Source organism: Euprymna scolopes, chromosome 46 (assembly GCF_053919585.1).
Source record: "Euprymna scolopes isolate OS-2025 chromosome 46, ASM5391958v1, whole genome shotgun sequence".
NCBI classification, from domain to species: Eukaryota; Metazoa; Mollusca; class Cephalopoda; order Sepiida; family Sepiolidae; genus Euprymna; species Euprymna scolopes.
Genome location: NC_136527.1, coordinates 204,848,682 through 204,860,772, shown reverse-complemented (window position 1 = coordinate 204,860,772; position 12,091 = coordinate 204,848,682). Strand labels below are relative to the sequence as shown.

The 12,091-nt window shown below is 37.2% G+C and overlaps 1 protein-coding gene across 1 annotated transcript; it reads right to left on the bottom strand.

The window, feature by feature from the left end:
• Positions 1–2,265: 2,265 nt before the first annotated feature.
• On the bottom strand, positions 2,266–10,399 carry LOC145270334 (uncharacterized). Its single transcript, XM_080125980.1, has 3 exons — positions 10,304–10,399; positions 3,808–7,458; positions 2,266–3,210 (listed from the first exon to the last, which is right to left on the bottom strand). Exons 1-3 carry the CDS (start codon positions 10,397–10,399, stop codon positions 2,266–2,268), a joined length of 4,692 nt encoding a protein of 1,563 aa, XP_079982106.1.
• Between the last annotated feature and the right edge of the window lie 1,692 nt (positions 10,400–12,091).

The window sequence follows — 12,091 nt, the reverse complement described above, 5'->3', positions numbered from 1 at the left end:
TGTTTACTATTTATTTATTCATTTATTTTATTTATTTATTTATTTTTTCTCTTGAGACGGGAGTGTATAAGAAAATCTTTCCTACCTTCAATGACCTCGGGTTTTGAGAGATGGATGCGAAAGCGTCTTTCCCTTTGTAATTGTTTTTTATACTAATGGATAAATCATGTGACCCTAGACCTTCTATAAAATTGTATGGGTTGACTAGCTTGTGTGTTATTTTTTACCCCCATCTTTACAATCGGTTCACACCGTGTCTGGATTTGTTCCTTTTCTTCTCTTTCCTTTTCTTTTCTTCTTCTCTTATTTACTATTGGGACACCGTCTTGGTAGTTCCTTTGTTTTTTCTTTCTCAATCAATTATTGTATTGATAAAGAATTATTACGGGACCACAAGGACTAATACCTGAGGTCGCAACCGACGGCATCTGTTGCAAGAGGTAAGACGTTCTTTTTCTCTTTCTCTCTCAGCCAGTTGTCATTGATGTGTTAGGATAAATTTCTTAGCCTCAGACCTTGGTCCTTGATTATACCTTTTTTATAGCATCCTATTAAGAATTCGCTATAATCAAAAGCAAGATAAGTTACTTTTCTATCAACCTTGATATATTTTTCGTGTTTTTATTCAATGTAACATGTTTATTCAGCTCGAAAAACATACAGTGTTTACCGATGTATTGGAAAATTAAAGATGGCGTCTGATTCTCTCTTTAACACGGTAAGTTTGGGAAAAGATGTTATGAATAAAAACCTAGATAAAATACTGTTAAAAACCCGCTCAATATATGTTACCGTGACATAGTTTGACATATATTCGGCGGGTTTTTAATAGTATTTTGCATAGTTTTTTTTTTATTTATAACACCTTTTCCCAAGCTTACCGTGTTAAAGAGAGAATCAGACGTCATCTTGAATTTTCCAATACATCGGTAAACACTGTATGTTTTTCGAGCTGAATAAATATGTTACATTGAATAAAAACACAAAAAATATATCCAGTTTGGTAGAAAAGTAACTTATCTTGCCTTTGATAACATTTATTTGTTATATATTTGTTTTTTGACAGCTTTTTCGAATCTATGTGTACAGTAATACAAATCCACATTTTTTTTTTTAAAGTTTATTTTTTATTGCAATCAAATACAGACAACATATTGAGTTCGTACTGCTTCATAACAGACGTGAATAAAAAGTATGATCTTACACAAAAATATTAAGTTCGTACTGCTTCATAACAGACGTGAATAAAAAGTATGATCTTACACGAAAAAAAAATTACGTTCGTACTGCTTCATAACAGATGTGAATAAAAAGTATGATCTTACACACAAAAAGAATTAATTTCGTACTGCTTCATAACAGATGTGAATAAAAAGTATGATCTTACACAAAAAAAATATTAAGTTCGTACTGCTTCATAACAGACGTGAATAAAAAGTATGATCTTACACAAAAAGAATATTAAGTTCGTACTGCTTCAACAGACGTGAATAAAAAGTATGATCTTACACAAAAAAAAAAATCTTCTAAAAATGTATTTTTCAATTTGACATATAGAATTTCGTATAGAATGTGTTTGATTTCGGTTAAATTCACCTTCAGTCTTCCTGTGTTTTGGTTATCCGTTGCTAAAAATTTGTCTGGTGTCACTTTCGCCCAAATGGTTTTATAAAGTCAGGGAGACGGAATGTGAATTTAACCATGATTTCTGAGAAAATAATATTTACTATAAACACAAAAAAATAATTTAAAGATGGTTTAATTGTTATACAACAAACCATAAAAACTACTTTTTTGATATTTAATTGTTTTTTCAGATTAAAAAAAAATCTATCAACATTTACCTATGTCGCTATAAATTCGTTTCGTTTTTATTGTGGAAAATTTCCCCACTGAAAGGTAGAGGTTAACAAGGATTTTGCAACAATGGTTTGTTGCGACCTGTGACTAGGTAAAAATTGTAGAACCTTGTCGGTCTGGTAATAAGGGTAACGATTCAATTTCCTTCAACTCCAATCCCAAACTGAAATCACCACCAAAATTCAGTTCACTCCACCCCTCTTATAATCCAGTTAGCCAATCAAATAAGTTAAATGTAACATCTACCAATATAAAAAGAGGCATCGCCCACACAAAAGGTTTTTGCTGCCACTCTTCCTGAGAGTCGCAGGTAAGTGCTTCAAGTCTTCTCAACACCCTCCCACTCAACAGAAAACAAAATCAATTGTTATTGATTTTGTAAAGCCTTCTCAATATACATATTCCTCATTCTTGATCCCCAGAGCAGTGGTGACAAACCCAATCCTTTTCATCTGGTGGAGCTGCACTGATCCCAACGCATCTAAAATGGAACCAGTTATCACATTGATCACAGCAGATCATGGCCGATCCGTCATCAGGTTTATTACATCCGGGACAAATCCAAACCTGCTCACTCTCCTGTACTAAAGTGGGTTCCTCAAAACTGGTTTCTGACCAAGAAATTCCTTCTATGGACTCCCAGTCATCATAACTAGGTTCCGGACCATCCTCTTGTGGTTCATATTCCGCATGTAGTTCTAGCGGATATAGATGTTTAAGAGAATATGTTCTCACACTCCCATCACCCCGTCGTATCTGTGCCGACCGTACCATACCATCGTCTCCCGGAAACAATTCTACTCTCCCCAATGCCCAGAAGGGTCGAGACTTGTTTGGAAGTTTTATCGTCACAATATCTCCAGGTCGTACCTTATTAGATATAGTTGGATAACGATCTTGTTTACGTTCTCGAAGAGAGAGTAAGTAATCCTCGTTCCATATCCGTTTAAACTCCTTGAGCAGCTCATCCCGGTTCTTCAAAGATTCCAACAATATCTGTCTGGACGGCAGTTCCCCTTCATTAATTGGCTGAATCTCCATTCTAAGAAGAAGTCCAGGGTTTTGATCTGGGCGCAGGAAGTGATTGGGCGTAATTACCTCCAATCCAGAGTCATTCGAACTCACATAGGTTAACGGTCTATTGTTCACTGCCCGTTGGACATCTGAAATGGCTGTCCACAACTCAGATTGACTGTAAATAGACCTTCCAACAGTTTTATAGAGGCATTCCTTTAATGTTTTAATCATGCGTTCCCAAACTCCTCCATACCAAGCCGAATGAAGAGGGATCTTAACATGCTTTATATTATACTGCCCAAATTTTTCATCAAATTCGGAAGAAGTTAGGGCCTGATTTAGTAAACTAACTCCAGCAAGAAATGACTTTGCATTGTCACTATATATGTGAGAAGGCAAGCCTCACATGTTTGAAAACCTGATGAAGGCCAGTATAAATGTGTGTACTGTCATGTCCTCAACCAGTTCTAAATGCACCGCTCTGATTTCCAAGCACGTAAATATGAGAATGTAAACCTTAGATTGAAGATTTTGGTTTTGAACCCACAGGTGTCCTGTATAATCTATCCCTGTATGTAAGAATGGCCTTATCAGATTTACTCTATGTTTAGGCAGGTCTGTCATCTTAGGATACGGAAAATGTATCGAGTTGATTTTCTGACAAATAAAGCAGTCCTTCAATATTCCCTTCACAGCCTGTCTGCCTTGAGGTATCCAAAATCCTGACATCCTGATTCTACTAAGTGTAGCCGGCACACCCAAGTGTTTAGCCCTCTCATGCTGATCCTTCACAATTAGATTAGTCAAGGGATGATTCTTCCCGAGCAATACAGGGTTTAAAACCTCATATTGTAGAGTAAAATTTTTTTTGATCCTGCCTCTGGAGCGGACGACACCAGACTTGTCCAGAAATAGGTTTAACTGACTCACAAGGTTCGGAATGGGTTTATCATGAGGTGCACGTAAGAACTTCAATTCAAGGGGAAATGCCTGTTGTTGCATTGTCTTGAACAAGTAGTCAGCAGCAGCCTGTTTATAGTCCAGTTCCTTGCCTCTTGCTTTGGATATAAATTCGAAGACTCTGGAGACCACACGTAGAAGTTTGTTAAAACACAAAAATCTGTCAAAGGCGACGATAGGCTGAGACCAGCTCTCATTACAGGTGTAGAACAGGTTCGTATGAACTATTTGCTGGTTGTCTGCACTAAGACAATCCAAAGTACTATCAGGCCAACAGACAGTTCCACCAGACAACCAGTTTGGTCCAGCACTCCAAAAAGAGAAATTTTCCTTAAATTTAGCTGCTGTCAGTCCCCTAGTCATTAGGTCCGCAGGGTTCTGATTGGAAGGCACATATTTATACCTGATAGCAAGGTTGTAATTTGCAAGTATCACTTCTTCCATCTGTGTCACATCCTTGAGGCGATTCTTCGTGAAAATGTTTTTATGGATCGTCTGCTTGGACATCAGCCAAGTGAGTACAATTTGGGCATCTACAGCCAAATACAAACTTCCAAATTTCGTTCCTTGATAGGCTCTCAAGATATTACTAAGACATTTAATTGCCAAAAAAACTGCTAATAGTTCCAGCGTTGGCAAGGTTTTAGCTTTTAATGGTGCCACCTTTGCTTTAGCAAAAATCAGAGAAGATATACCTCCCTGAACTGCATATACAGAAAACCCATATGCCTTTTTTGAGGCATCTGTGAATATGTACAAATCCGCAACAGTATCGCTATCAAGTACCTGTCTTCTAAACGATAACGAATGAAGTACCGACAAATCACTAGCTAGTAATCTCCACCTTTCCTGCATTTCCTTTGGAATGGGATCATCCCAATCAATATTAGCCTTCCACATTTCTCCCACCAATATGCGACTTTGAATGGTGACTGGGAGACATAAAGACAATGGGTCAAATACACTGGATGCGGCTGATAGTATTTGACGTTTTGTTGCTAAGTTGGGGTCACAAGTTCGCTGGACTAGGCTGATGGAGTCCGACTCTGGGTCATATCTGTAACCCAGAACCTTTTCCCATGGGCAACTGTGAGTTGTCAAAGTCTCATCCTTCCTCATCAATTCCTGTAGCTTTGGGCAATTGGTGTTACATGATCGAAGATCAAATCCTCCTTTCTTCAATCTTTCCTTTATTTCATGATATAGTTTTCTCAACACACCTTCCGAATTATTCGTACTGACCAGATTGTCAACATAAAAATTTGAATTCAACAGTTTGGTGCAATCATCAACTGGAAATCTCGATGCATGATACTTCAATATGCAGTTCAATATAAAAGGGCTTGCGTTAAAGCCGAAGATGATGGTCGTATAACGGTAACATACCAGACGATCATCCCGTTTTAGAAAGAAGCAAAACTTATTTCTATCAGACTGCTTTGATAATCTAATCATCAGAAATGCCTTCCTGATGTCGCCCAATAATGTATATCTATTAGTCCGAAAGAGTAGAGTTAGATTTAACATGTTTCCGGTTAAATTTACCCCTGGGTATGCAGCCTCGTTTAAGGATACTCCTCCCTTGACCTTCAATGAACAGTTGAAGACTGGTCGCATTTTAGTAGTTGCTATGCTATCGGATTTAAAGACTGGTCGATGAGGGATCCAAACATGTTTATGGAACTGTTTAGGTGAACAATGAAAGGGTTCTATTATGCCCTCTGCCTCTTGTTCGGCAAAAACCTCTAAATATTCCTCATAGAGGCCCTTCATTTCCAGAGTGTGTACCACCCTATCTAACACCTTGAGGGCTACTTGGTGATTAGAGCGCACCCGAGCTAATTTATCAGTGTGCCACGGTAACTGCACCCAGTACCGTCCCTCCTTAAACTCTATATTTCTCATAAACTCCTCTACCTTCTGGGCATCATAGTCGGACAAGGTATCATTCTCTGATAGCCCCAAAGACTCCACACTGTAAATCCACTCCAGACCTCTTTCTACAGTACTGTCCTCAAAAGTTTCTTTATAGGGGTCCGAATAAGAAGAACACACGTCAAGAACACTATTAACAATGGAGGTCGGACACTTAACAGTTCTCATGACTTCTCCATAAACTGGAACCTTGCGTTGGATCGTTTTAATTTGGTGAGGAAACATGAAATTCCTGGGATCCCCAAAAGGTATCACTCCTCGTGGGGAAAGCCAAGCTTTCCCATTCATACATTTTATCATTTGTAGGGGTTCCATAAATTGTAACAGGTCTACCCCTATTAACCCTTCCAAAGTTATATTGGCATTTCTTCCTAAATCTGTATCCAGGGTGTAATCCAATTTCGTAAGGTTCTCGACCACAATCGGCAAATGCTCCACTGTATGAATGATGTCTAATTCCTTGTCAATAAGGATAGGTAGCTGCCGCTTTACCCCTGGCGTCAACTCCACTGTTGTGGTAAGTCGCTGAAAATTGCAGGTTTTCCTTCCTAGAAACGTCACAATCTCAAGGTTTACCTCTGAGACAGATCTTGGGTCACAAGCCAGATCCTGCAAAATTCTTCCACTAAAGTACGAATTTTGACTGCCCGTGTCTATCAAACATCGCAGCTTCACAGCTTTGTCCCCTCTTTGTAGTACGATGGTAGTAATCGGCAAAATACACTGCTGCTCACCCAAACTGGTATTGATACATTCATTTGTTGATGTATATGGCATAGGGCACATGATTGCGGTATGGTCCTGGGCTGAACATCGCTCACAATTGCCCTTAGGGCTTCTTTTACAGGGACACGAATCACTGAAATGATTGTTACTTGTGCACCTATAACATAGTCCGAGTTCTCGACAACGACGCCATCTTTGAGGAAATGTATGGTATTCTTCACAAACTTGAGTGGAATGACCATCCCTCAAACAAAGGTTGCAGGTTTTATGCCTCTCCTGGATATGGAAGTTCTCCAATGTTGGTGTTGTTGTCTCCGGTTTTCTGTCTGGATGAATGTATCTACGAGAGCTACCATAATCCAAATCTCTCTGGTTTGCTTCAGGGAGTGCAGCCTTCCAGGATTTTAAGATCCTGATGCCCGTATCTAAAATAGAAGTTAAAGATGGATGCGGTGCCCCTACAGACCTCACTAATTCTTCCTTAAGACGGTTGGGCAGTCTTTGGAACAGTATATGAGCCGCTAATGCCCCTCCGCCTGAATTTCTTTCCATAAATCCATATCCCAACATAGAGTCCAATTCCGACAACTCGTATTTAACCTGAGACAAATAGTTTTTAAGGTATTCAATATCATACCTGCCTCGGGTGGACAGTTTGAATAGGCTAGAGAATATCTCCTCTCTAATGCCCTCTTCATCCCAATAATTATCCTTAAGAATTTTTATTGCGGCATCATAATTATTGGATGTCTCCTCTAGATGATGTATTAGCCGAAACGGACGTCCCGTAACACAAGTCTTGAGGTAGGTTAATTTTTCTCTCCTTGATTTTAATCCCGAAGTGCAATAGTCAAATCTAGTGAGAAAATCTCTCAATGCAAATTTGTTCTCAAAGTCCAGGCCATCAAAACTAGGGCATTTGACCTTAGGCCTAAACATAGAGGTGTCAACTTGAGATGGCTGCATTACATTTGGGAGCATGAAGGGAGGAGAATCATCCTTGTGAACCTCTGCAGTTAAGTTTTGTAAATCTCTTTTCACCTCCTCTTTGAATTTGATAAGGTCATAAGCATGCGGTGCCACCCTATCTCTAGGAAGGAATTTAACCAAGTTTTCCTGAACTTGGTCTACTTTAGAAAGCCACTCGTTTATGTTGTCTGTGGTGTTCTTCAAGGCACATGCATCCACTGCGACTCTTTTCTTTAATTTTTCTAATGTGTATCCGATAATGTTTTTATATCTTTCCTCCGTATCCAAAAGGGCCTCAAGAAGGTGATCCGGTTTTTCTTGCATTCCTAAGGAATCCTCAAGGGAAGACATTTGTTCCGCGGCCATAATAATAAAAAAATAACAGAAGAAAAAAAGGGGGGAAAAAATGCACAAGGTCTGCAGATCAATGTTGCAAAGTGTGGAAAATTTCTCCACTGAAAGGTAGAGGTTAACAAGGATTTTGCAACAATGGTTTGTTGCGACCTGTGACTAGGTAAAAATTGTAGAACCTTGTCGGTCTGGTAATAAGGGTAACGATTCAATTTCCTTCAACTCCAATCCCAAACTGAAATCACCACGAAAATTCAGTTCACTCCACCCCTCTTATAATCCAGTTAGCCAATCAAATAAGTTAAATGTAACATCTACCAATATAAAAAGAGGCATCGCCCACACAAAAGGTTTTTGCTGCCACTCTTCCTGAGAGTCGCAGGTAAGTGCTTCAAGTCTTCTCAACACCTAAACATTGACAAATATATTCTACCTTTGATAGAAAAACAATTCGACAGACTTAACTAATGAACGGACATTTTTACACGAGGAACGAAATAATGATTGCACCGTGTTACGGTGATCTAAATTCCTTCCTTAGCAGTTGATTTTCACGTTTAAATCGTGTATTTCAACTTTTAATTTTGATTATATTCATATATTTTATTTCTTAAAAAATTGAGCTCAGAAAACAAAATCGTATCAATTTAATAGAGAAATCCTAACAAACAAATGAAAATTTCTGTTTTGAACACAAAAGAAAAACGAATTCATTTCGATTTATTTTTCGTATTGAATTCTTGGAATTAAGGTAAGTTGTTTTCTTTTTTATACACTTTCGAAAACCTTTCATTCAGTAATGTTTAAAATAAATTCTTGGAATTAAGGTAAGTTTTTTTTTTCTTTTTTTACACTTTCGAAAACCTTTCATTCAGTAATGTTTAAAATAAATTCTTGGAATTAAGGTAAGTTTTTTTTTTCTTTTTTTACACTTTCGAAAACCTTTCATTCAATAATGTTATAAAAAAAATTCTTGGAATTAAGGTAAGTTTTTTTTTTATTTTTTATTTTTTTACACTTTCCAAAAACTTCCCTTCAATAATGTTAAAAATAATCTTAAACATTAAAAATAAGTTTATTTTTATTGCAATCCACTAAAAATATTGATTCCGCCATGCTTTATATACGTAAATAAAATAGACGCCATGCTTTAGACGTAAATAAAATAAAAGTATAAATCGCTGATTAAAAAAAAATTAAATACATATTATTCGATCTGATATATATATATATATATATATATATATATATATATATATATATATATATATATATATATATATATATATATTAAATATTTGTTTATTTTCGTAGAAGTTATGTAGTTTCTGTAAAAATATTAATGTTTACCATAAACACAATAATTTAATTCGAAATTGCTCGAATTGTTAGACAACTGAGCACAAAAACTGCTTTTTCGGTATTTAATTGTTTTAATATTTTTTTTCGATATTTTCATTTTTTTAATGTCTTGACTAAACTGTACAAGTACCATAGTTTCTGGGAAAATATGAATGTTTACTATAAACACAATAATTTAATTTAAAATTGCTCCGAGTTGTTAGACAACTGAGCACAAAAACTGCTTTTTCAGTATTTAATTGTTTTAATATTTTTTACAAATATTTTTCTGTCTAGACTTACTTATCATGTCGCTAGAGGATTCCGTTGATTTTTACTGTTTTATTTAATATTTTAGATTTCTGAATTAGGATCAATTTCTTTTATAAAGTTTACATAAACTGAGCACCCATTTATTGTCCGTCACTGATTAGCAGAAAGTACATGTAGAGAAAATATTAGTAAATGTTTACAATATAACCAATGTTTTATTAATTTGTTTCCCCACGAAAGCAAATTAGACACAAGATCGTTTTTTATGTGGAGGGGGGGGGCAGCTCCCCTAAAAGGAAACACTCTGGCAGTTTCCAAGCAAATAGTAATTATCTCAGTATGAAGGGTTTCCCCTACATTTACCAAGGAAGAATTTAGCCAGCATGTTTTGTTTTTTTTATCGGGAAGGGAGATTAAAGCCCATGTGTTGTTAACTATTCTGTACTTTCACCTAAAAATTTAATAAACAAAAAAGACTGTAAAAATATTTTTCGGCATAAGAAAACTTATCTCGCCGTGATTTTTTTAAAAACCCTATTTTCAAGTTAAATTCGAGTTTTACGATATCATTTTTTTATTAAATTCTTAGATGATAATACAGAATAGTTACAAAACTCTCCTTCTCCATGTTAAGAATTTTTGTTTTTTTAATAATACCATTAATGTTTTAGCACGATAACATAATTGCATAAGTATCCAAAAACTTTGTCAAAATATTAACATAATATTCATTAATTAGGTTTTTTTGTTTCATTTTCGATTTTAAGTGATTAGAGTCTAATGATGGCATCAAAAATTGAAAGTTGCAAAAATGTTCCGCCTTTCAGTCTCATTATCAGAGTCAGTTCCCTCCCCCGTTAAAGTTAGTCACAGTTTTGTTGGCCTCATCGACTTCTTCTACTGCTGGAGCCTCCTCCTCATCCTCTGGTGCTGCTAGAGCCTCCTTTTCATTCTCTGGTGCTCCCATGCTTTTCCTAGGAATGACGTCTACCGGTCTTTACTTTGCCTTCATGACATGCCCTCCTCACCATGGCGCAGAAGTCTCAGGTGGTTTAGAAATACCTCTGAGACTGAAGTGTTAACTCTGTTAATCTCCTTAGATCTTTCCTCTGCAGTCTTGGGCAGGCGATTGAGGACTGGCTGTGGATCTATGGGGTGAAAGCCATATTTGCAAAAGCCTGCCATTAGGTTTTCCCTTTGATAAGGGAGCTGAATCATGAATTTACAGAGCAGTTTTGGAAACGTGTCTTTAGGAACAGTGACTGCATTTTTGCTCTCTGATTGTTTCCATGCAGTGAGGATAGACCTTCACTTCCTTTTCATCAGACCAAAGAATGCCACAGCAAGGGGTTGGCACAGATGTGTGATTGTCAGTACATTCATGTAAAATCTGATTACTGAAGTGGGACGATAGGTTGTCGCCAATGAAGACTTTCTTTCCTGGCAATTTGCTGCAGTATGGCAGAGCAACACCATGAAACCAGTACTAAAACATGAGTGGTTGAACCAGCCTGACTTTGACCGGTTGTACCTTAGGAGGACCACCTTGACGCCATGTATCCCACAAGTTTTCACTTTTATACACGACATACAGAGGCAGCAAATCCCCTGCAGCACTGCCAGCTAGCATGAAGCTGGTGGATGACTTTGTGTCATTCATGATACGTTCAGAGTGTTTTCCACTACCTTTGAAAATCGTATGCCTGCGGCCAGGATCATCACTTAAGTTCGTCTTGTCATAATTGATGACATTCTCTGGAGGAACTCCTCCTAGTGTCCTGGCCAACTCTGCAAAATATTTGTTGGTCAAGCCTGCACTTTGCTATGCTATGTTATTGTCAGTACATTCATGTAAAATCTGATTACTGAAGTGGGACGATAGGTTGTCGCCAATGAGGACTTTCTTTCCTGGCAATTTGCTGCAGTATGGCAGAGCAACACCATGAAACCAGTCATAAAACATGAGTGGTTGAACCAGCCTGACTTTGACCGGTTGTACCTTAGGAGGACCACCTTGACGCCATGTATCCCACAAGTTTTCAGTTTTATAGACGACATATCGAGGCAGCAAATCCCCTGCAGTACTGCCAGCTAACATGAGGTTGGTAGATGATACATTCATAGTATTTTGCATCATGTGTTAAAATCATACATTAGCAGCAAGGTTGTCACGTTGTAATTGGTGATATTCTCTGGAAGGACTCCTAATGTTACACGAATGCCGGGTTGACATGCTAGTATATATATGTGTATAGGTGTATATACATATATGTATGTTCATGAATTAAAATGTGTATAGGTGTATATACATATATGTATGTTCATGAATTAAAATGTGTATAGGTGTATATACATATATGTATGTTCATGAATTAAAATGTGGCACACGTCTGCGGATGAAATGTCAGAAATTGACAAGCTAAACAGGAATTGTTTCAATATTTCTCACAAATATAAACAAACCTTGTTATTGTTATGAAAAATGTAACAGAAAGGAATCTGGTTACGTGGATGTTTTGAAAAGATTGACAGGAAAAAGTCGCAGAAGGAAAAAGATTGCAGTTGGAGATTTGATTGTCAACCGAGTGGACGCCATGATAATTCTCTCTATCGCTCCCCCACTCTCTCTCTCTCTATCTACCATAAGCAAGAACAACAG

What these genes read in the sequence shown, in the direction of transcription:
- LOC145270334 (XM_080125980.1), bottom strand. Translation starts at nt 10,399, where the DNA reads ATGGGAGCACCAGAGAATGAAAAGGAGGCTCTAGCAGCACCAGAGGAT. An exon ending in TCGATGAGGCCAACAAAACT is followed by an intron (nt 7,459 to 10,303) that starts GTGACTAACTTT and finishes AATGTAATGCAG; the next exon opens with CCATCTCAAGTTGACACCTC. An exon ending in ATAAACCCATTCCGAACCTT is followed by an intron (nt 3,211 to 3,807) that starts GTGAGTCAGTTA and finishes TTACTAAATCAG; the next exon opens with GCCCTAACTTCTTCCGAATT.